General features: G+C 36.7%; 1 protein-coding gene across 3 annotated transcripts in view; it reads left to right on the forward strand.

Moving 5' to 3' along the window:
- The window catches only part of ENTREP2 (endosomal transmembrane epsin interactor 2), a 155565-nt gene that overhangs the window by 84154 nt on the left and 45309 nt on the right, over positions 1-26102 (forward strand). For all 3 annotated transcript variants that reach the window (XM_062000044.1, XM_062000043.1, XM_062000042.1), the window contains exons 3-4: positions 4590-4700; positions 15656-15787. In XM_062000044.1, coding sequence (XP_061856028.1) covers positions 4602-4700; positions 15656-15787 — 231 coding nt within the window. In that variant the 5' untranslated portion in view covers positions 4590-4601. The remainder of the gene's footprint in view (positions 1-4589; positions 4701-15655; positions 15788-26102) is intronic.

Raw genomic sequence — 26102 nt, forward strand, 5'->3', positions numbered from 1 at the left:
ATGGCCTACAAAGTTTTGTTACAACCACATTTCTTATTCACGTTGTGTTCTTCTGTGTTTTCTATCACCCTCCTGTTGAACAGTAAGTTCCTTTTCCTTCAATTTTTCCATTGTCCAGCTACCTACTGCCATACAAGAAACACCAGGGGTCTGTGTGTGTGCTGTCTGACCAACATGGGTGTGCTTGGCAGATCAGCTACAAGACCAAATGGGAAAAAGTGTTCAAGTTATGCTACAGTCATTCCCTTCGTAGGAGCACTCATTCACATTATATCCTCTCATCAGTTACCAATTTTATCTATAATTCAAGGATCTTTCTCTCTTTAAAACCTATATTCTTCTCTGGGAGTGGTTGACAGTGCTCTCTTTGCTCAGACATTACTAGGAAGAAATAGCAGAAAAAGAAAGAGACTTTACTATTTCTTTAGAAAAATATTGGAACATTGGTTTATACAAAGCAATTCAAAAGATCTAGTAATGTGGAAAGTCTGAAGATTCTAGGGTTAGTAGCCCTAAATCTGCACTTCTGTATCACTGCAGAAACAGATTTCTGAGAAAATGAATAGTGCTTTGGAGATGTCTGCAAACTTCTTTTAGTGCATTATAAACTTCTCTTACCTATAATTCTGGTTTAAAGCTTCTTTTTTTTGTTGTTTTTTTTTTAACTAAGAATTGTTTTTGTCATGACATGTGACAGTTGAAAAAGGTGAAAGGTAACTAACTTTTCCAATACAAGTTTCTTCTTGCACTGTGACTATGCACACGCTGGCAATATGTCTGTCTTAATTAAGCCAGTTAATCCAGGTGCAAGATGACATCTCCAATTGTGAGATGTTATATAATTTTGAGTCATTGCATCAGAGCAGAGATAATTAATTAGTTTTGTAGAATTAATTTAGGACTACAGTAACATTTAGGTAGGAAGTCCTATTAACATTTCTTCTAGCGTGCTTTGTGTAGAATATCAGCTTTGGCTTCTCCAATTAATTCTGTCAACTCCATGTCATAATAAATCAATTGGCTTCGTGTTTTGTTTATGTACTAATTCTTGGTGGCTCTAAAGCTTTTGAAGCTTAGTGATATTAATGCATCTTCTTGAATTCAAGGAATACCTTATCTTGTTTACATGCCATAGCTAGAAAGGTAAAGAACACAATACGTAGTTTTAAAGCTGCAGTAAGGTGCTGTAGTCCTTCAATATCTGACAATTTGTTGTTTTCTTCAGTATAAGCTGTAGCCTTTCATCGTAGTTAACTGCATTTTAGTCTTCCCTAGTAGTTTCATACTGCTCTTACAATTATGCCACACTGAGGTCTCAGAGCAAACATTTAGTAGCTCATTTTCTGAAGAAAAATTTAATGTGGAAATTAGAGATACTTAATTTCATGAATAATATATATCAAAACTTCTTCCACAGCATTTCATAATGTAGTAATGGCTCTCCATCATAATTCGCAATGATCACTCCTTCAGAGGCTTGCAGATATGTTTATCTTTGCTGCTGTACTTATGCCAATGTTAGAAAAGACCGATTTGTGATAAAAGCATTAAGCACACTGAACATTTGTTTAAAATTCCTGTTTATGTGGTAATTGATATTTTTATGCCTCCTTTTCTCTATATGGCTTCCAGCATGGTGGTGAACTTCACCTGAAAAGTTGTGATAACAGCAAAACAGGTGTGTCCCATTCCATTAGTGGAAAGTTTTTTTGATACTTAGCTGAGAAGCGTTAAGGAAGGATATTTGAAATATTAAGCTTTGTGCTGTGCAAAAAGCTTGCATAGGACCCAAATTTTCCTTTCTAACTACATGCTCTGTCCAGTTTAGGTAATGCTTTGCCCAGGACATTGAAAAGTGAAGCATCACACCATGTATTTTTCATTTCATCTGAGCCTAACCAAGTCAGTCATCAGCAAGTTAGAGGATGTTTCCTCTAACTAAATGTGAACAGTTTCTGCTGTTCACATTTTTTGGAATCAAATTCTGAGGTCTGTTTGCACATCTGTCTGCTCATCAGCCAGAAGAACTTAATTAGGAGTTCTTTAAAGATGTGATTTTTCAGAAACATATCTGTGGTTCATAAAAGGAAAATGATATAACCAATAATGGCTTTTTACAGCAGGAAAGTCTGAAGTATGAGGTTACCAACTGAAATAGTGGCAACATCAAAAATAAATAAAAAACCCCAAATAAATAAAAAGAAGTCAATTCCTGGTAAAAGTTCTGTTAACTGTTCAAATCAAATTGCAGTTAAACGGCTAGAACAAGTATGTTAAAAAATCAGGTTTAGGATGTTAGAAAGCTCTATGTTTTAACAGCTGTCACTCTATCAAGTATATTAGTTTTTGCCTGTATTAGCAAAAACAAGGACATTAAAGCTCTTGGATTACAATGATTAAAAATAATAATAAAAAAGAAATAATAAAATTAGGTGTTATATAGAAATATTGAGTCTGCAGGGTATCTGCTATTCCAGATTTTCTGTGACTGTCTGATTTATCTGACTATTCTGTGATTGATATAGTATCATAGAATGGCAGGGATTGGAAGGGACCTTTAGAGATCATCCAGTCCAACCCCCCTGCAGGTCCACCTAGATCAGGTCACACAGGAACACATCCATGTGGGTTGTGAAAACCTCCAGAGGAGACTCCATACCCTCCCTGGGCAGCCTGTGCCAGGGCTCCCTCACTTGAATGTTAAAATAGTTTCTCTTTTTGTGTTCCAGCTTCATCCCATTACCCCTTCTCCTGTCACTGGATATAATAGAAAAAAAGGATGTCCCAATCTCCTGACATCCACCATTTAGATATTTGTAAATATTAATGAGATCCCCCTACAGTCTCCCTTTCTCTGCACTAAACAGCCCCAGCTTCCGCAGCCTTTCTTCATAGGGAAGATATTCCAGTCCCCTGATCATCTTGGTGGCCCTGCTCTGGAATCTCTCCAGAAGTTCTCTGTCTCTCTTGAGCTGAGGAGCCCAGAACTGGACACGGGACTCCAGATGAGGCCTCACCAGGGCAGAGTAGAGGGGCAGCAGAATTTCCCTCAAGCTGCTGGCCACACTCTTCTTGATGCATCCCAGGATGCCATTGGCCTTCTTGGCCACGAAGGCACATTGCTGGCTCATGATTAGTCTATTGTCAACCAGGACTCCCAGGTATCTCTCCACAGAGCTGCTCTCCAGCAGGTCAATCCCCAGCCTGTACTGGTACATGGGGTTGTCCATCCGCAGGTTCAGGATTCTGCACTTGTCCTTGTTGAACCTCATGAGGTTCATCTCTGCCCAACTCTCAAGCTGGTCAAGATCTCTCAGAATGGCAGCACAGCCTTCTGGTATATCAGTGTTTATCTGCATATGTGACAATACATGGAGACACAGGTGTTGTCTAGTTGGCCATTATTATATAGCAGCAGTATGTCTTTTATTCTACAAATTTTCACTTTGACACAGATTCATCACAATTTTTTTTCCTACACACAATATAGGGGTGTTAAATTGTAAAAAATAGTTTAAATCTTGTTTTCTTCCAAAATATGCAACGGATGTATAATTTAACACTTGGATCTGTCAACTGGGAATTTCTCTATCAAATAAGGCTTAGGTTGGTGAAGAGGGAAACTATTTAAATTCCTGTTTTTCATTTGAAAAACACTAAAAAGTAACTGTTTTGTATTTAAGATTGCCAAATACATTCATAGCATATGCATTGGTGAAAGATAACATCTTGTGCAGAGTGAGATTGTAAACTATGGACATGCATATGGAAAAGAGATGCAACATAATTTATTATTAACTTGAGTGTTTATTACTAAGTATGAGTGTTATATTGTAATAGGAACATCGACTATTTAAGGCTATATGTAGAGCACATGTTTATTCTTGGTCTCTTTCTGCTTGTGAGTTTCTAGTTCCCTGCATATTGGAATTTCTGCACAGACCAGGTTTTTTACATTTAAAACAACAAAATTGTGATTAAGGTGATGCAATCAAGTTAATGATTATTTTTATATATTTTGAGAAGAGACAAAAAGAGTAATTAACACAATGGGTAGTTGATATGAAAGTTACTGCTTTAATTGTAATAGCTGTTTAAAAAAAAAAGTAGTTGTACATATCCAGAATTTTGTTCACCTTTGTTTTGTTAACTTGGACAAACTTAGGATATATGATATTCACAAATATTCTTCATATTTAAGATACCCATACTCTCATCCAAAGGGATTAAATTAAGACTACTGTTGATTATAAAAATACTTTTTCAAATCTTACTGGCTAATAATGTTCATTTATAAAATATCAAATTTCAGAGTGTGTGATAGAAGTGGGAGGTAAATGGATGGTTTTGAAATGGCTGGAGAAAAATGGATGATAGACAAGTCTAGTTTTGATTTAACTTTTTCTTATAAGGTGAGACTCAGGATGGTGTCAGATTAAAGAATGTCCTACTTTCTTCTTTAGAATTTATACAGTGTTACCATCTACGCAACTGGATGACAGACTGGAAGTTCTTGAACATCTAAGTGGTATTTTTTTCTTGTTTACTTCTTGCAGTGGATAATAATAGGCTGTTTGGGTTTTTTCCAGATAACCTTTTTCATGCTGCTGTCTGCAGTGTGTGTAATGCTGAACTTGGCCGGTTCCATTCTGTCTTGTCAGAATGCTCAGCTGGTAAAGTCCCTGGAAGGATGTCAGTTGGTGAGTAATGAAAAACAAGTCTCTTATAAAGGGCAATGGATTTTATTTTTCATTTGGTTTGGGTTTTATATACATATTCCTTTAATTTTTGACACCATATGTGTTTAGCAGAGGCCTCTATAGACATTATAGCATTAAAAATCATGTTGGGAAAAGTTTGAGAATTAAAGTGCTAATGTATTCACAGTGTTTTCTCACCTCAAAAAGTTAGTTGTGATATTAGCAAGTCTTGCTTATTAGTGCCATGATACAAATGACACTTAAACAGAATAGGTGGAATACAGGCCACATGAAAGCAGTGCAGTGATTACCATTCGGCAATATTAGGGTTCCATCCATTAAATAGCTCCTTACACAGCCAGTGTATTTCACAGATGTAGTGAAAGTAATGTTTTGATAAATGTGTACGTTAGTCAACCTAAATTAGTTCATTGAGGGGGAAATTGGGTTTTTTTGTTGGTTTTTTTTTGTTTATTTCCAGAGGAAATATATGTTACTTGCATTAAATAAAATACAGAATAACAAAAGTTATAATGCTATCATAGAACCACAGAATGGTAGGGGTTGGAAGGGACCTTTAGAGATCATCTAGTCCAACCCCCTGCAGAAGCAGGTTCGCCTTGATCAGATCACAATGGCATGCTTTAGATTATTAAAAGGTACAGTATACCTAAAGTCTTTATGTTTTTATCTCAGGAAAAAAAGTACATATATTTAGAATTCTAACATATTGTCTGACAAACTTGTGAGGATGTCTGCAGAGCTCAATTCACGTCTGAAATCTCTGTTTTGAGTAAATAATAAGACAGTGTTAATTTTCATTCCTCCCATCCCTGAAAATTCAGGAAACAAATGACATTAAATTATAAGATTGGCAAGTGGTTCGTTTTAGTATAATCTGGCTGTCAGTAGACCAGTCAAACTGTTTAAACTGTATGAGTATGCACTCATAGGATTCATTAAGTATTAGGAATATGTGCACATATGCATCCCAAGACATTGATTTGAATGAGAAAAAGACATTTTTATCTCAAATGCCAATGGGTATCTCCACAAAACGCTTGTGCACCTCTTCTATTCAGCCATTGTTTTCTTTGTTTTTTCTAAGGTTTTCTTCAAGTACAACCCTCCAGGTTTCCTCGCACACACAAAGTATTTAGTAAAACTAAGTTAAATAATATAAAATGTTTTGGCAAATATTTCACAAGGTACATGAAAAATACGGAACAGGAAAGCATTTGTCTATGTCCTGTCAAATGCCTTCACCTTGTTTAGTCAGCTTTTAAGTCTACGTGTTGTTTTCCTGTCACCCATCCTGTTTCAGAGGAGTGTGTCTGCAGGTCCCTGAGGTGGATTGACCTTGGCTGGCCATCACGTGCCCACTGAGCCACTCTTATCATTTCCCTACTCAACTGGACAAGGGAGAGAAAACAAGATGGAAAAAAATCCTTGTGAATCAAGATAAAGGCACTTTATTAAAGCTAAAGCAAAGGAAAACAATATATTTTATTTTTTACTTACTATCAGCAGGTGATGTCTGGCCACTTCCAGGGAAGCAGGGCTTCAGAAAACATAGTGGTTTTCTCCAAAGAAATATCTTAAATAACAAAAGCAACCCTCTCTTCCTCCTCCTTTCTCTTCACTTTTGTTACTGACCAGATAGAACACTGCATGGAATATCCTTTTGGTCAGTTAGAGTCACCTGTCCAGGCTGTACCCCTTCCCAAGATCTCGCCCACCCTTAGCCTACTGGCAAGTGGGGGGAAGTTGGAGAGACAGCCTTGATGCTGTGGGAACGCTGCTCAGCCGTAACCAAAACTGGTGCATTATCAACTTTTCCAGCTACTATTACAAAGCACAGAACGATGAGGACTGCTATGGGAGATGTTAACTCCAACTCAGCCAGACCCAGTACATTCTGTCAATTAGTCTGTCTGGAAAAGCTTAGGTATTCTGTTAAGCTTTTGACAGTGTTTGCGATTTCCAGATGTTATTGGAGTAAAGGCTTTATAGAACCAGATGGATGGAGCTGGGTAGCTGACCTGATGGAAAACCAGCAGTGACCCAAAGAGAGGAAGGGAGGGTTTTCTTTAAAAAATATTTGTTATGGGAAATTTGACAAGCTTTCTGGCTCTTGTTTTGATGAGGAGTTAGAGTTGTTCTACAGAGCTGGGAAAATCAACTGGTGGAACCTGGAGCCGTTGTAGGATGCATGATGTACTTCAGAATGCTATGGAAAAATAGCTTTTTTTGTGGGATTTGATAGTGTTTTCATTAAAAAAAAGAAATGTCATAGGTATTTTTTTTTGTGGAAGACCTTTGAAGTGAGTCTTAATCATTCATCTTGAGATCTTTGATTTGATATTAGGACTATTTAGAAGTTATTTTGAGGTCCTGCATTTATATTGGAGCTTCCTGTGAAGAGTTACTGAAACATCTTTGTATATGCATGGAAGAATAAAGAGTCTCTCAAAATGAATGCTTTCCTAACGATAAAATGCAACTATGTAACTATATTATGTGACCTATCTGCTATAACTTTCAAACATGTTATTTTGACTGGCAGTGTCATAGTAATGAATATCTTGCACTTATGTCTAGCCATCATGCTCTGCTGATTGGTAGGCTGTGTTCCATATTCTCAAACCATGCCATCTTGCCACATCTTTCATGTAGGATAGTATCAGAGCCCTAAAGAAAAAAAAGGAAGGAACATTGGAATTTCGTAAACATGAGTTGCTCAGTAGCTCATTGTTTGATTTGTTGGCAAAATCCCCTAGAATTTCTGTATTGAATGATACATAAATTATTTTAGAACCAACGTGTTCTTAACTGCTTACTGGTTTTGACTTTGAATTGATTATAGTAATAACTGAGAAAAATATGTATGTATATGTGGCTGAGGGGAGCCCTGTGTGCATGCAGACTTTCACCTCTGACTCACTAGTAACTAATGTTGTTGCTGACCCAGTTTTGACAGCTGTTCAGTAAGCTGTGTGAACAGAATTTAAACAACAAATCCTGTCCCAGATGGAGAAGAATGCATGTAACAAGAACAGTGCCATTGGTGCCGTTGTGGCTTAGTGCATGCATGGGTCTTGCTGCGTGTTTATATCTGCTTTTCTGGTTGCTTTTAGGCAACCACTAAGAAACAGGACTACTCAACAAAGCCTACTGAAAAATCCATAAGTCTACAATTCAGCTGCTTTCTCAGTCTACTGATAACTAATTATGTATTTGCTTGTTGGAGTCCATATTTAAACATGTTGACAATATTTATTGTTTAATAATACCGCCTAGCCATATGCGATCTCCGTTCTGGGATGGATTGTGATAATGTGTCTGTGTTAGGATTCCTCACAGGCCTTTGCACCAAGCGTAAACATTCAGATTAATGAAAAGGAACATTTTAACTTCTAATACAAACTATAACGGAGTTGTAGAACAAAAGGAAGAAAACCAAGTTCATGAGAATTAGCAAAGTGGCATTGCAGGGACTGAAAGTTGAAATGAACAAAGTTCTACTTAATTAGCACATTCATAGAAAAAGAAAGTACTAGATCCAGCTAGTGGTTAGACGCTCACTAACAAGAAAAAGACCTAAGTCAACAGAAAATATTTTTAGTCTTTTAAATGTTCTCCTCAGTGACTTCTTTTCTTGTTATGAATCCCACATCTCTTCAGTTTTGGTCAGAATCACCATCTCCAAGAGGAAAACTGCTGCTGCAGAAGTAAATAGTGACAGAGCTGTGCAGTCAAGTTCTCAGATCAGTGATGAAAATTAAATCAATTTGTTTTGGATAAGGTGAAATTTGGAAAAAAAAGAAGCTGCTTTTGGGAGAATTCCTTCTTTTTCCCCTCAGTTTAGTTGTTTGAGATGATTTCCCAAAAATGAAATTGAACATTATTCCAAAAAATCCTACTTTTGGGGGTTTTCATGGCACCACATTTTATCTGAACTTTAAAATATCCTTGGATTCTTAAACTTTATATTTGCCCTCATCCTTTTCTCCTTTTTCTTGCCTTCTCTAGTCTCATTTTAATCAACAGTGAGGGAAGGAGGTGGTATCCAACATGCTGTCAGGGGGCAGACAGATGGTTGGCAGGTGGAAAGAGGCCTTCGTAGACATTTTGAGATTAAGAAGTTTGGTGCGTGGACATGTAGGAACTTCCTGAGGAGATGCCTTCCCCATATGTTCTCTTGTGGCAGAATTCATAGAAAACCTTTGCTTGTTTCTCCAGGTTAAGGAAACATTCTCATTAAAAAAGAATCTCATGACCAACAGTATACTTGACTAGCAAATTGGAAGGGAACATCTATATTTCATTTGCACTTCCCTGTGCTTTTTCTTCCTGCTGCAGATGGAATGGGAAAATTTTCCTCTGGACTGATGAAATGCTGAGCTAGCAAAAGAAGATAAACGTTCAAACTGCTGTTTTAATTTTCCGAGCATGGTGAAATACTAAGTAGCCTTGCCACAGTGTATTGTTCTAAATGAGGGCAATTTAATTTCTTTGTGACTGTTTATCATATCATAATTGTTCACAAAAAAACATAGATACATCTGTGCAGAGCTTACTACTTAGGTTTTTCCTTGCCACATCAAAATGCTCATATGTATGAAATTCTAGATGATCTAGATGATCTAGGGAGTGATGCACTGTAATGAACAGCACTGCTTTAAGCAGAGGACTTGACTCAGCATTTGGTAATGTATTGTTGAACATATTGAACTATTTTATTACTGTTTTCACTCAAAAAGGAAAAATAACAGTTTTTTAACAGCTTGTTCTAAGCTTACATTTCATATTAATTCCTTAGATGACTCACATTGCTTTTGTAGATCTGTGCAGTCCTGCACCTTATGACTTAGTGTACATTACCAGAGAGCTCTAAAACCTTCTAAATCCTTTTTGGATACAAATCTAGTACATGAGGATGCAGCTCTAGGAGTCAAAATCCAGCTTTTGTAGGCATGCAGTTTGAGATGTCGTTGACATCCCATGTAAGTGTACCAGACAAAAGTATACTAGTAAATTTCCAAGCATGTTACAGTAGAAAAATCAAATTAAAAATAAATTGTTTTACTTGCTCTGTTTCCACGATATTAGTATCTGATGTATTGTGGAGTTGAAATTCAGAAGTGTTTTGCATGTATTATAGTTGTTTGAAGAAAAAGAATGAGACACGTGGGTCTTATTTTGCTTTAAACACTGGGGATTTATTGTAGATTCCAAACTACTTTTTTGTGTATGAATTTTAAAAATGTGCTCACCAGACGTGCTCACGTTTTGAATGTGTATTTTGTGAACTTAGTATTTGTAATGTTTCTCCTACAGCTTAGCAACATATAACAGGGAGGAACAAAAGAATACTAGTAGCTTTAATGGCTTGTTATGAAAATTTTAACTGGAATGTTTTTCCCATGATTAGTTGTAGGATTAGCTGTGGATCCTGCAGCCAAAACCTCAAGATGCTGCTTTAAGTTGGTGAGAGTAGGATGTATACAGAGCAGTTACGCAAGCTGTTTGTTAATATGTGTATGAGAAACAACATTTCTGTCTTAAAAATTTCTTTTCTGAAAAATGAATCCCTAAAAATTGTGCATAGTGTAGGGAGGGTAGAGCAATTCGTATCTTTTCATTTACATTCCATTACTGCAAAAGCTACCATTTTGTTGATGATGTTCTTTTTCTTAACCTTTACCAGATGTACCTGTCTTACTCTAAGTCACTTATTCATTTAAAAATAAATGCTGTAGTTTTAATCAAATTTAAAGCTGCTTAATATTCAGAAAAGTAGTGATAGTGTCTATCTCTGTACAGAAAGGTTGCTTATAATTTATTTTTTAGTCATATAGCTGAAAATGGCCTGTGGTTATAGTAGCATACAAAGGAAAACTCCTCTTTCAACAAATAACGTTTAGCTGGAATAGAGGGAAAAGAAGGGAAAAGCAAAGCAAGTACAGGTTAACACAGAGATGAACTGCATAGGTCCATTCCAGGACTGAGGTTTCTTTGTACTCCATTCAGTTCTGTGCATGTTGAAACAGAAATTTTAAAATTCCAGGAAAATATGTGAGATTTTTTAGTTATGATATTTTGGTGTGGTTTCTTTGGTTTTTTTTTTCTTTTTGTACTAATCTGTCAGGTTTTTTTTGTCTTGATATTTCCCTACTCATTAACTTTTTTTTCTGCTTTTTCTCTTCACATAAGCTGCTCTCATGGACTAAAATTCCTTCCCATAAACATACCAGTGAGACTTTCTTGCTGAAAACTGTCGTGTTTTCAACTTTGGAAATTTTATTTTGGTTTGAAATTTTGCGCTACTGTTTTCATGTTACCTACAGAAAACACTAAAGGTTGGTTTAGTATGGGGAGTGTGTGTGTATGTTTGGTTTTTTTTAACAAGTCTGAAGCTCTCTGTTCTTTTTTATTTGTTTGTTGAGAGTCCTTTAATTTTTGATCCGCTGCTACAGAGGAGTCAGATTTTAATAGTTTTAATCTCTTTTGAACTAATACTACTGCTTTCTGGCAAGGAGAAATAAACAAAAGATAATTTATAAACATAGGCAGCTCAGGCTGCTGTTTGAATCCTAAACATAATTTGGATGAGGAGGTACTGTGCAGATATGAAAGAACGCAAACTGTACTGTGATTGCTGACTATGGCTATTAGCAGGACTAAGAACCACAAAGCAGGATGTAAATATATGCAGGATGGTGGGTAATATGTGCAGGGGATGGAGAGAATGATGCTGTGTTTTGATCTGTGCCAACCAAAAAGATATTTAAATACACCAGAGATAGGAGTTTTGAAGGCACTGTTGATGGAATTGTGTGTGAGGCTGGAAAACACCAGCCCTGCACCAGGAAGGAGTAAGCCCTATTTATGAAACCATACAGTAAATGGCATTTGAGGTCTGACCTAGATTAAAAATAAACCACTCCCACACACACACAAAGAAGAAAAATTAGTTTTGACGATCCTTAGGTCATTGGACATATATATGAATTCTTTAGCCTCTCTTCTCAAGTGAGAGATGGCAGTAGGGCAGGGATGAGTGTTCTGGAGCACAAGGGCTCAAAACTGCTTTCAGCTGCTCTTATTGTTGATAGCACAAATGTAGTGACATACTCAGCCTTTTTTACTGTTCTCCATTACAAACTCTTGAGTTAGCAAAGATGTCACTTCACAAACATTTGAAAGAAAAGGTGCACAATTGGGAAAATTGTTAAAAGCTCTCTCACAGTGTATGCCTAAAATGAAAATAATTCTGTTTTTGCTGTCTGGTTGCAAATCTTAGGTGTTTGAATATACTAAGATGTTTAAGATGTTCCTATGTTTTTTAGGAATTTTCATGTAAACAATTATCTTTTTACATTTTTGTGGTGGTTTAGCCCTGGCTGGGTGCCAGATGCCCACCAAGTCATAATATCACTCCCCTTCCTAAACTCGACACAGGAGAGAGAGATATAAGGAGAAGTTCATGAGTTGAGATAAGGACAGGGAGCGCTCAGCAATTAGTGTCACGGGAAAAACAGGCTCAACTTGGGGAGAAGTGGCTTGATTTATTACTGAAAAATCAAAACAGAGGAGGGAAAATGAGAAATAAAACCAAATCTTAAACACCTCCCCCCACCCATCCCTCCTCCCAGGACTCTCCTTCCTCCCCATCCAGTGGCGCAGGGGAAGGGGGTTATGGTCAGTTCATTACAGATGGATGCTGCTGCTTCTTCTCAAAGGGAGGCCTCCTCAAGATTCCCACTGCTACAATGTGGGATCCCTCCCATGGGAGATAGCCCTCTGCAAACTGCTCCAGCATGAGTCCTTCCCACGGGATGCAGCTCTTCACCCCAACGTGGGTCATCCATGGGGAGAACAGTCCTTCAGGAACAGATTGCTCCAGCGTGGGTCCCTTAGAGGAACACAATTCCTGACAGCAAACCTGCTCTGGCGTGGGCTGCTCTCTCTCCACAGACTCCCAGGTCCTGCCAGGAACTTAGTCCACTGTGGGCTTCCCACAGAGTCACAGCCTCCTGCAGGCATCCACCCACTTCCATATGGGGTCCTCCACAGGCTGCAAGTGGATCTCTGCTCCCCTGTGGACTTCCAGGTGCTACAGGGGGACAGCTGCCTCACCATGGTCTTCATCATAGGTCACAGGGGAATCTCTCTTCTAGTGCCTGGGCACCTCCTCCCTCTCCTTCTCCACTGACCTTGGTGTCTGTGGAGATGTTTTTCTTACTTTCTCACTCAGTTCTGCTGCTGGTACCATTTTGCACCTGCGCAGCAACTTCTTCCCCTTGTAAAATACATTATTCACAGAGGCATTACCTCAATCACTAATTGGACAGGCCTGGGTCTCCTGTGGAATCTATCTTAGGATTGACTGGCATTGGCCCTATCAGCTATAGAGGAAGATTCTGGAAGTTCTTTGTTTAAAGAAGTCATCCGTGTAGCCCTCCTGTAGCACCAAAACCTGGCCACACAAAATCACTACAGATTTTTAGGAATTTTTATAAAGGCAGAGTTACTGGGCAATACAAGTTTATAGAAGATTTTTCAGGATGAAACAAGAACCTCTCATAGACAGGGAATCTTGACCAAGAAAGTATTTCTCTTTTCAGCTTTATTTCTTTGACACCTGCTCATTACCTGAGATGAAAATAGACTTGGGATCTGTATTTCATATTAGAAATGTCAAATACATCCCATCATGAGTCAGTGTCTTTTAACTTTTATCTAACAAGAGCAGCATGAATCAGAAAATAAATGATCTTGCAGTAGATAGCTTTGTCTGAAGGCCATTTTCCTCATTATAAAAACTTTTTAACAACTGAGGACTGTATTGATTTGCTGTATGCCTGGTGCTAGTATAGTGAGTATGCATTCTGGCCACTTGACAAAGCTCTAAATTCAAAGTGTAAGTTTTGAACTTCTTCTGTAGCATTTATCAAACAATTGACACCATTTCCAGAGAGCTTCAGGAGCAAGACCTTCCCAGTGGCATTTAGTGCTTTGCATTTTCCATTGATTTGAAGACCTGAGGTTATCCAGTCATAAACCGTGTAGCTGGGTTTAGATAAGACCTTTCACCTCTGAAAGAGAGTATTAAAAGACTGCACAAATTAAAAAAGAACACTGGGATAGTTAAAACAACACTGATAATGAAATTTATGTTAATTAGAAATAAATAACATGACTATTAGGAAAGTGCTCAAGCTATTTTTTTTCTTTATATCTTTTCCAGTATCTATAACTTAAGGTATGACCAGTCTCTTTGAGTTGCCGTAGACAATAATTTCTAGTGTTGCCTTAGAGTATATGGGAAATGGTGTAATTTACATATTCAGATTTTTTTTAAGCTTTTAACAAATTATACTGGCTAGAGGGCAATCTGGAGTGTCAGGAATTGAAGTCCACTGAGATAATATCCTGCCCTGAGCATGCCTTCATCACTGTGTATGGCAAACACTCATTCATCTGTATCTCATCTAGTAAAGGTTATTTTAATAGACATTTTTTTTCTGCTCTTCCAGCTGTTATTCTGGTTGCTAGGATGTGAGCAGGGAGTACTCTATAAGCCTGATAGGAGTGACACCAAAAAAATACATATACAGGTAGTTATTAAGAGTATATGAAGAAATATCCGTCAAGGTCTTAGGCAGTAAGAAAGTATTTGGTTGAAATGATTCCATTCCTGGTATCTGTCTTAGTTCAGGAAAGTGGCAACATCCTAGGGAGAATTTAATTTTTAAATAGTAAATGCTTATTTACATTGGGAATTATGTTGTGGATTTGTGTCTGAAAATAGGTGTTTTTTAATGTAAAAGACTAAGTAACATGGTGATTTAGATCTCTCACCACCCAACAACTGTGCTTCTGTCTTTACTTGAAGGAATATGGGAGTGACAGAGTATGCCAGAACGGTACACAGAATCTTTTATTCTTTACACAAAAAGCTGTGGAAGTTTCTCATAAGTGTCATTCTTAGTACTGATTATTGGAGTATCGAAACCTAGGATCTGTTTATTTTAAACTCATAGTTCAAGCAACTCTCATGTGATACTAATTACTCTTCTCAATACTAACCTGGATTGAATTGCAGCTCATGACCTGGAGAAGTAAGGTATTGTATGTCACTGTTAGCCCTTTAAAGAACCTGCAAAAAGAGGAATGGAGAAAGCATATAAATACACAATTGAGAAATTCAAGGACAGTTTGTATTAATAGACTAGGTGAAAACCTGTTTGGAGTGAAATTTTGGCTTAAAAAGTCTTTTTTGGAAAGAAGCAGAAAAATAAACATTGCTATGGGTTTGGTTGGTTGGATTTTGCCTTTTTGCTTTGGAGGCTTTTTAAAATTATTTTTTATTTAAATGAGGGAGTCAGAATTGGTATAATATTTTCATTGAGCTGTGTCAGGTTATTTTAGAACCACTCAGATATCTTTCATTTAATTTTTGAGAACGATTAGAGTTCAGTATTGGCAAGATATGCTTTAATACAAGTCTTCGAAGAATAGAATGGATTATGCTTTTTAAATTGTGAAAACATTGAATGGTTATTGTATTTAAGACAAACAAAACATAGGAAAATAGAGGACAAACCTTTTCCAAAATATATGTGAGATGACACGTACCTCTTACTTCCTCCACTTTTTCTTCATGCTATGTTCTCTTTTTTCAAGTATATGTCATGATTTCTGAAAGCATTTTTTTTTTTTTTAAAAGAGATATAAAAGGTAACCACTCTTCCCTGGTTTTGTCCTCTTTCTATATTTTATCTGGTTTTATAGCTTGTATTAGCCAATGGAAGACATTCTGCTTCAAGGGATTCTGCATAGAAATTTTAATTTTGCATTTGGTGATCATTACTGTCACAATCAGTGTAGACAGAAGTTTTGGGAAGTGTAATTCTATTGATTTGTACTTTCTCTGACCTTTTTCACAGATTAAATTTGACAGTGATGGTGTCTGTGTTTGCTGTGAAATGCAGCATCAAACATCAGGCTGCAGTAACTTGGGAGAAACACTGAAACTGAACCCTCTGCAGGAATGCAATGTTGTGAGGCTGACTCTAAAGGTGAGTTATGAGAAGAATTAACAGTTTATTTCAGTTGTAACTAGTGACTACTTTGCAAGACACAAGTGACTGATGAAAGGAGGAATAACGGATATTCTGTGTGTTTATATATTCTTACCTGCAAAAAAAAAATCTTTATCCAATAGAATTTAATGCTTCTGTACATGAAAATGGTTTTATGTTACACATTCAATATCTGAGTTTGTATAGGTAACCATTCTGTTAGAGGTTATTCAAGAAACAAGTTATGTTTTTTTAATGACTGATGCTAGAAGTTATAAGAACAAGTATCTTTCATGTTGTTGTTATTCAAGAAAGCAAGAATCAAAGGTGATCATTAATGTGATGAAGTATTTTGTGAGGTACTGCTAACACAAAATATTATCAATATTTCAGATGGTTACTTTGGGATAGTAAGTGTTCTTTCGGGATAATGCTGAAAACATGCTTATATCCTGCTCTGTAGTATTGTGAGAAGTTTAAATCTTGTAGCATTCTGTGGTACAGCTGCCCAGATAAATAATGGAGATCAAATATTAAGAATATTTTATGAGTGAGTTAGATCCCAGTGTAATTGCCCACATCATTGCCTCAGTGTCACCAAACTAGCAAGAAGTGTTGTTACATTAGTTCGGAAAACAATAAGGAATCCATGAAAGAACTGGTCAGAGAGAAGAATCCTTACCTGAGAGACAGTTATTGATTCATGTTAGGTTTAACTTAGTGATCAACAGAGCTATGTCTGCATTGTGGCTTTCAATTTCATATTTTAACAAACTTAGTAGAATATAATGAGGTAACGAAATTCAATGTGATAAGGATCTTAAGGATTTAGACTATAGTGTGAAGCTTGAAATTGCTAAGTTATATTGATATTTGAAGCTATATTTTAAAGTTCAGAACAGGTGGAAGTAATGCAAAAGGTATATAACAACTATGTAAAGGTTCATCTTTATTAAGAAAAAGAAGAAACAAAAACCTACTACTAAGTAATACAGATCAGGTACAAATTAAAACAATCAGGTTTTAGTCAGGATGATAAGACTATGTGAGCAAAAATCCCATGTTTAGCAGGAATTTAGTAAATGGAAAAGAATCATAACTTCACATTTCTGGTCAAAAAATAATAAATAACTGCTAATCAGAATGCTAAATATAGGACTCTGTTCAGTGGTGAAGTTTCAGTGAAATGTGTTTTGAGAAGGTAATACATAATTCTATAGAGGAAAATAATTTCTCACGTACGTCAAAGTATGACAGATGCAAAAACACAAACCTGTCATACAGAAAAAGCTGACCTGCTGATCCTGTGAAAATAGAGATGGAGGGAGCATATGGTTGCTTGCTGTAAATATGTCAGTAGAGTAAACTTTAATAAGAGAGAAAAGAACTGTTTATCTTTGAGGATATGCTCAGCATATGAAGTGAGTAGAAGTGACATATGCTGGAAATCACAGTAAGGTTTCTAACTGGTACAACAGTCAGGATAGAAACACAATATATGATTTCTTTTAAAATATAACTCAATCATTTATAAAAGGAATTGATGATGTATCAGCTTGCACTACCAGAGGACTGATTTAAATACCACAGTTCCTGTGAGTACAATATGAGTGCAACTTTAGTTATGTTTAGAGAATTTCACTTGAGAAAGGTCAATGAGAAAATAACTTTTCCATTTCAGTTCTACATTTGCTTTCTATTTGTCTGTGAGAGCTCTGTATTCCTGGCTGTAAATTTAAGAACAGCATCATACTCAGCCCATAAGAAAAAAAATGCTACAGCTCATTAGGTAAACAACTGACAGTGATATGGCTCACTTTCTTTAATTGCAATTAGCACCTACAATGTGTTTTTAAGAGAGCAGATGTTCTAGTACCAAAAGTTCAACTGTGCTCATTGTTTTTGGGGAGCCCGAGGGAAGGAAAATGTAGCGCACCAGAGTTAAAATTATCCACCTTTATGTATAACATTCTGTAGGTTTGACACTCCTCTTTACTGAGGGTGAGGTAAAAATCCTATTTCCAGTAAGTCATCTGCATTTTTTTGGTGGTAGCAGCTATGGGAGCTGCACTGTGGAACAGAACAACTGTATAGTTATCACCTGTCTGATCTTGTTTCCAGTTAGTCAAGCAGGACAAGGAAAAATAACAGTGGCTCCCAGTCTTGTATATGCCAAATTATGCCAAGATTGTGTTTGCATGATATTGAGTGGAGCTTTTTATAATTGTTTTGAAAAAGATTCAACAATATTTTTGGTTTTGTTGTCTCTTCTCTGAATCATCTCTTTATGCTCTTGTGTAAATGAATGTCTGTTTCTTACTTTCAAACCCTGAATGAACTACCTGAACATTTTAATGAGGATGCAAGAGTTACTGTTGCAGTATGATCACACATATATACGCACATAGATATGAGTATTGATTGCAAAAGCTGAGTGAATATGTAATCTGTACATATGAATATTACTGAATATGTAGTTGCTGTGATTATTTGAATATTGAAATTTCAGCACAAAGTTATATGTTACAGTTAAATGCTGCTAAAGAATTTTGATGTTTCAATACCTTGATTTTAACAATAACTGCACTTCTAGAACAATACTATCATACATTAGAAAGTCACCTGATTTAATTCAAGCCAAATGAAGGTAAAAGCAAATGCAAAATCTCTTTGCGAAATGAGTAAAAAAGAATTAGAAAGGTTTATTAAGAAACTGATGGACAGAAATGAGATGATGACTGCAGATGTGATGGACTTAGGGTGCAGTTTCACTGACATCAACTTACCGCTTTTCCACAGAGCTACCATCAAAAGGGGCACTTTTGTATCTGTTTCCTGCCACTGAATTTTTTGTTTGGATTTAGCAGTCATGTCACCACAAAATGAATCTGTTCCATGAAGTGATCTGGTCCAAAACCCTACAGTATCTGTGCTGAGCTTTTAGTCAAGATAGTCCAGCACTGAGATCTATGCTTCCTTCTGTCACACAGATCCACCTTTGGGATTACTGAAATTCCAGGTCTTCCCCTGCTAGGCAGAGTGCAGTGGAATGCTATAGCCAAGATGAAAAAGGAGCAAGCACTTACTTGCCTGTTCCTTCTCGGTCCTCTCTTTCAACAGTGAAGTTCATTCTTAGATTCAATTCAGATGGTGTGAAACTAGGCTTGGTGCTAGTCACCTTGTATGCTGAACTTCATATCCCATACGAACAGTGTCAGTAAATCATGTAATGAATACTTCGATGAAACAGGTTTGCAAGGCTAATGTGTGTATCTCACTATTCATTGTTACCAATTGTGTCTTAGGTCTACTTTCATGTATGTGAATGGATCCAGACAGACTCTGGTTAAAAGAGATTTTGTTTTTATAATCAAAGATATATGATACTTTTACAAATGTAGGAGGGAATACTGTTATGCAAGGCAATGTGCCTCAGGATATTCCTTTTAATATTTAATGATTCTTCAAAAATTAATTTTAAGGTGACAAAATATTAGAAATAATTTGTCCTCTACTACTTACATCTCATATAGACTGACTTTTGTCTTATGAACTTAATTGAAGAGGAAAAGATAACATTATTCTTACAGTAAAAATATAACACTTTTACTTACAATAAAATTCTGAAAAGAAAAATATGAGCTGAAACATGAAGCTGTGGCAGAATGTTTTATTTTCTTGATCTATGCACTGCCTTACCTTACAATTAATGGAATCTTACAGAACTTTGTATTTTTTAATTTTAAAAAGTCAAACATAAGAAATCTCTGGTGTAAAACTGAGAGGGCTCATTATTTACACATCTGAAAATCAGTCACTTGAGAAATTGTTTGCCAGAACCAATAGATCTTGTGGAAATAACGCTCTGTAACATTATCTTGTGCTTGGAGGCAGTTGAATATTTTTTCACTTTCTGAGAAAGGCTTCAGTTCAGCTTATTTTGCTCTCACATTCTATCCAAACAAGAGAGGAGCAGTTCTAATGCATGAAGTAGAAGTTTATGGCCAAAAATTCCAGGGTTTGTAGACTACTAAAGGAACTGTGATACAGAATGGGAGCACAAACCTGTTATGTGTAGGCTTGAATTAAGTGTTAAAGCTCCACTGGAGAAGTTCTTGGAGTTTTAAAAATTGATGATGATTTTAAAACAGTTTATGACATAAACCAGCCAATTTAGCCAAGGTGTTAGCAGCAGTGTATTAGTTTCTTGACTGTCTCTCAGTCATCTGGTATTTCTGTGCATGCTGGCTTTTACTCAAAGAGAAACAGAAAAAAATGTAGAACAGTATGTCTTTTTTATACATACACATATTTATGTAAACAAACACTCAGAGACCTAGTTATAAAATCATACTTCTCTGGATTACATAGTAGATCAGGTAACATCCTACATCTTTTCCAAGGTAAGACCAGTATGAATGAGAGATCCATTTTTTAAAGAGTGTCACCTCTGAGCATAAAGTGCAGACATAGTGATCTGAACTGATTGTGTTGGTTTATAGATGAAATTTTGGGAATTGTTAATTGAAGTACAAGGACTGAGTTTTCCTGACAGCTTTCATCTGTGACTATTATTCCATCTTTCTAAACTCAGAATATGTTGAATTTATTAAAGACATGTATGCTACAAAGCTTGTCTTCTTGAGACTATGTTTTGAGAGGATGGGGTTAGGTCTTTAGAAAGTAGAATTATTTTCTAATGTGTTATTACTGTTTAATATTTGCATGTGAGAGGAGAATGTTATGCTACTTTGGTTTAGTGATGATCCAGTATGGTATTTTTAATTACTTTAACAGCTTTCACAGGCCAGAACACCTGCAGTCATGCATGGTAATTTATGTATTCGCTATTTAAATAATCGCTTTCTACTTTACTTCAGGTGCTTCTGTAGAATGGTTTTGTGTCTATACAGTCTAGAGGAAAAGCTGATTACCTCCTCTATTTTTAGCATAAGAGTTTGGTTTGGAGCTGTTAAAATTAAAGTACAATATAAATAACAAATGTATTTTCTAGGTTACTGATTCCATGTATTGATTTGTAAGCTAGGCATCATTATTAGAGATTTATGTAACTCAGAGTTCTTGCAGTATTCTGTGTGAATCTTTCCTTTCCTGTCCTTTGAATCCAAATTTACTAGTTTCCTGACTAGCAAGCCTACCCATATGTTTAATCCTTTTCCATTCAGAGGAACATGTTTTCACTTGCAAAACAGAGGATGATTCCTAACATATTTTTAGAGTTGTGAGAACAGACTTACCTACCATTTGCTATATGACCAAATGCATAATACTTAATTTTGACAAATTACTTACCTAAAAGACTTAATAATCTGTTTAAGATTGGATGAAGCTCAATGTAAAATAAGTTACCTCCTATCAGATTTTTAAGTTCTGCAGTTGTCTCATGTTCTCTGTCCCTTGAGTAACTGAAAATATTTCCTATGCTCAGAGTCTATTTATTGTACTAGATACCATCAAAAATAAAGCAATTCAGTGTGGGCTTTGTAGTCAGAGTAGTTGAGCCACAACTGAGTAACAGATGTATAACATACATAGTCTGCTCATACTTTTCTTTCCTCATGAATGTTTCTGTTCCTAGCTTAGGGAATGGATGAATATGGTTGTGAACTGTCATGACTGAAAAGCTGCCTATGAATGACTGGAATCTATTACATACATTACCAGTTATTTTATGGAGCCTTAGTCTTTCAGAAGTCTTGAACATATCTCCAGTACTAAGTTTAATGTAGACACCTAAGTTGATGAGAGGTGTCTAAACTTGCATCCAAGAGTAGACAACCTTGATTTTAAGTAGCAGCTATGCACTGCTTCCTTTAAAATATAGTAAATATTTTAGACCCATATAAAATATGTACTATACTGTAATTTCTTGCCTTAAATCTATTTTATGAAGCATTAGCTGTTTCTCCATTTATAGTTCAATATGCACTTGAGACCCATGTGGTTCAGAATTGATTCTTTGTAAGCCGTCTTCCTAGTATTAGAGCAGCGATTTTTTTCTAGTGTTTTTCAGTCATACCCAGTTAGAAGAACTGGAGTTTTAATTTGAGTTAAAAGAATTGTCCTTGAATTCACAAATGAGAGGTACACAGACACTAATTTCATGGGTGAAAAAACTTTATTGCTCATTATCTCTTTTCAGGTTACAGTAGTATAAGAAATGAAGCATCATAATTGAAGTCAATCAAGGTGAAAAGAAATTGGCTTCACAGAATTGCAGAAGTGAAGATGGTTTTAGCCCTTGATCAGTATGGATATTTAGATCCATGTATTCAGGGCTACTGATTACAGAGTGTTCTTTTTACACATCAGCAAGCTCATTTTACTCCTTTTATTGTATATTGACTAAACTCTCAAAAGTGTAAAAGACCTAAGAGCCTCAAAGACTATGAGCCTTTTATTTCCACAGGAAAACAATCTATTGAGCCAGCAAAATGTGTGTGTTATAAAGAGAGTTGCCAGTTCAATACTATTGCGCAAGTTAGAATTCTAAAGTATTGGATGTGTGTTATGTAACTTATTTTTTAGGTAATGTGGACGTAAGTGATACATTTCACCAAAACGTGGTATGTTTTTAAACTTTTAAAATAAGTGTATAGACAGAGAAATAGATGGGGTCAAAAAGCATTGATCTGTACTTTGTTTCCTTCTAGAATAAAGTAGGTTTACAGTTTCTCAATTCTGTGTAAGCAGCACAGCTGGATAATTTAATTTTTTTCAGAAAGGATGACTATTTTGTGGTAGTAGAGCTTCATCTGTGTGGTGTATGTCTGTATGGAAAGTTAAATTTCTTGGGTTGATGATCATGCATGTAGCTTAATTGACAATACAGTTCATTGCTATGATATGAAGAGGCAAGGGAGCAATTAAATATTTACTGAAATCTTCATTTGAGTTGTGAATTTCTTGTTTCATTTTGGCTTACTTGAATTTTAATCTGTATTTAGTATGTATGTAAAAGGAATTAGGGAGCTCCTGCTGTAGTTTGATAAAAGAAGATGGATTAAGGAAGGCCATATGTGTTTTTTCAAAACTAACAATTATCTTGAAGCATGTAATTTTATTTGGCTTATGCTAAAGTCCTTTTGTGTGCTCATTATAACTTGTCTTCATTTTAAACCCTCAGGAAATAGGAGTTGGTGGAAAGTGGGTACATATTGAAAGAGAAACTTTCTGGTTTTTGACTTGGTGCTTTATGTATTTGTTGAATAAAGTGTGTATGCATGAGAAAAAATACTCTCATTCCAAAGGTTAATGTATGTTCCTTCGTTTTCATAGAGTTTGGAGATAGTGTGTTTATGGAAACAAAATTGTTTAGAAATTCACCTTAGTGCTTGGTTGCATTATTGCATGTATTACAGCAATATTTAGTTCTGGTTGACTGACATGGCACTTCTACAGCTGGTCTGGAAAGCAACTGATAGCAGAGAGCAATTCAGTTATAACTTTGTTTTCTAAGATGAAGGAACTCTATGGTTATGGCTCACCATCAGAGCAAATTGGTTGTATTATGATTTTGCTTTACATTTGCTGTGATAGGAGGTACAAATTCTGTTTTGAAGGACAAAATTTCAAAAGTGGGAGTAAACTTGCAGTGAGTGTTCCTTAGTTAAAAAGGACCCAGTTCTGCCACCTCTCTTGTCACTAATGGGACACTAATGCCATTGTCACTGTTTGATTTTATTCTGTCTCATTCCAGAGATCTTCTTTGCTTTTGTCAGGTAACTGCACGTGTTAACAGCTGTTCTAAATTACTTTGTTAAGTGATTGTTCCTACAGTTGAGTTATAGAAGTGATAAATCAAATACCATTTTTTTTCCTTATGACAGTTTTATACCATCTGACTGTCTTATCACCCAGCAGTTAGGTGGAAAACACAGAAAATTAGTTTTTAGGACATATTGCTTTTTTACTATTATTACTGTATAGGCTTTTTTATATGATGTTCTCACTGAATTATATACTAAAATGATGGTTTTGGAATAGAAAATGTAAAGAAAAACTTCAATTAAATATTCAGATTTTAAAAAAAATACTCAGGTTTTGTAATACAGCTCCTGCTTTAATACATTCCCTAGGCTTTCGGGCATAGTCTTAGATTTAGACAATGTGCATTTTTATGTAGTCACTTTTCATGAAAGTGGTGCACTTGAAAATGTTGTGTCTTCCTAAGACTGCAACAAAAAAGAAAAGGATGATGTGTAGCATTATTGAGTGTGGTTTACTTTTATTTAATCTTTTATAATTAGTCTTAAATACTGGGTGCTGATAATCTCCATTTTGATAAAATTTGAGAGTCTCTTTCACCAGTGTCTCTTTGCTTGCCTTCAGGCACTCGCCAACCACAAAAAAATCCCTACCATTTACTTATCTCAGCAGTCACTAGGAAACTGCTGATTGAATGGGACTGAAAGAGATGAAGATGTGGAACAGTTTGAATGTGGTTACAAGGAAGGGAAAGCCTCAGCAACCTAAGGCAATGAGGTTTCATAACTATCTTTCATGTTGTCTCAGCTCACTGGCATAGGAATGATGAAGATCCTTGAATATTTGGGAATATAACTGGAGTTTTTAAGAGAATGGCGGCAGGTACCCTCTTTTCCCAACAAGTTTTCTATGTAGAAGCCTATGAAATAAGCAAGATATCTAGGTATGTTTTCTGTGGGAGAGGAGCTTTAATTAAAGAATCTTCTTATGCTTTGTCAAACTTAGATCCTTTCTGGAGGAAGGCTTGTCAGAGGGAGGCTGTTGCTTTCTGTCCCTTCCCTAACACAGCCAGGAGCTGCTACAGCTGATAGAAACTAAAGTGTAAAAAAGAAATACTGAAACACATTATTCAGATAATATTATTAGCAACTTCACAATCATGTAGTCAGTAAAGTAGTCTGTAAATTATACTTACTTGCAAAGACTACAGTTTGGTCATCTTACATTAATCAACTGAAATCTAAAAGCAATTCCATTAAAGGGAAGTAAACAGATTTTGAATAATCCAGTGGCAGGTAGAATGACAAAAAAAGGCATTGAAGAGCCCTTTACAGGGCTGTGATTAAGAACTCTAAAAGAATGGCACTACAAAATATTAAGCTGTCATTTTGCTGGAGGCTGTTACTACATGATTGGAATTGGCCAACTGTTGTCAGTGCTTCATAGAGCACGGCAATGCAAACCATGACTTTGGTCTGCTTAGACGTTCAGGACTTCCAGACAGAACTTCTGTATTTTTAAATTGCAGTTTACACAACCTGTTCTCAGAGCTTTTTTAACCTTTTGTAGTGGTTTTGCCTGGGCCAGGTTTTTGGTGGCGGGGGACAGTGTACATGGGTGGCTTCTTTAAACAAAGAGCTGCCAGAAGCTTCCCCTCTAGCTGATAGGGCTAATGCCAGTCAATTCCAAGATGGACCCTGCAGCTGACCCCGGCCTGGCCAATTAGTAACTGAGGTAACTAGTGACTGAGAAGGGGAAGAAGTTGCTGTGCAGTTGCTAAATGGCGGCAGCAACAGGGAGTGAGAATGTGAAAACATCTCTGCAGACACCAAAGTCAGTGGAGAAGGAGGAGGAGGAGGATGCTTAGGCATTGAAGGACTCACTCCCCTGTGACCTGTGGTGCAGCCCATGGTGAAGCAGCTGTGCCCATGCCGTCCATGGAGGGAGGCCATCAAGGAGCAGAGATCCACTCGCAGCCCATGGAGGACCTCACACTGGAGTGGGTGGATGCCTGAAGAAGGCTGTGACTCTGTGGGAAGCTCACCCTGGAGCAAGTTCCTGGCAGGACCTGGGAGCTCATGAGGAGAGAGGAGCCCATGCCAGAGCAGGTTTGCTGTCAGGACTTGTGATCCTGTGAGGGACTCAGGCTGGAGCAGTTGGTACCTGAAGGACTGTTCTCCCAGCGGATGACCCACATTGGGGCAGGATGTGAGGAGCTGCCTCCGTGACAGGCCCCATGCTGGAGCAGTTCGTGAGGAGCTGCAGCCCATGGGAAGGACCCACGCTGGAGAAGTTCATGGGACAGATGACCCAACAGCCCAAGGGATATTGCACAAGGTGTGAGGTCATGCAGAACAGTAAAACTGGAGCCTGCTACTCAGGGCCTGGCTGGGCATCAGTCAGTGGGTGGTGAGCATATTGCATCACTTGTATATTCTTTTATCATTATTATAATTTTTCTCTGTCTTTATTTCAATCCATGGGTTTTACTTTTTTTCCCCATTCTTTTCCCCATCCCAGAAGGGGGAATTGAGTGAATGACTGTGTGATATTTAGTTGCCTGCCAGGTTAAACCACAACGGAA

The sequence above is a fragment of the Colius striatus genome, chromosome 7 (genome assembly GCF_028858725.1).
Source record: "Colius striatus isolate bColStr4 chromosome 7, bColStr4.1.hap1, whole genome shotgun sequence".
Classification (NCBI taxonomy): domain Eukaryota; kingdom Metazoa; phylum Chordata; class Aves; order Coliiformes; family Coliidae; genus Colius; species Colius striatus.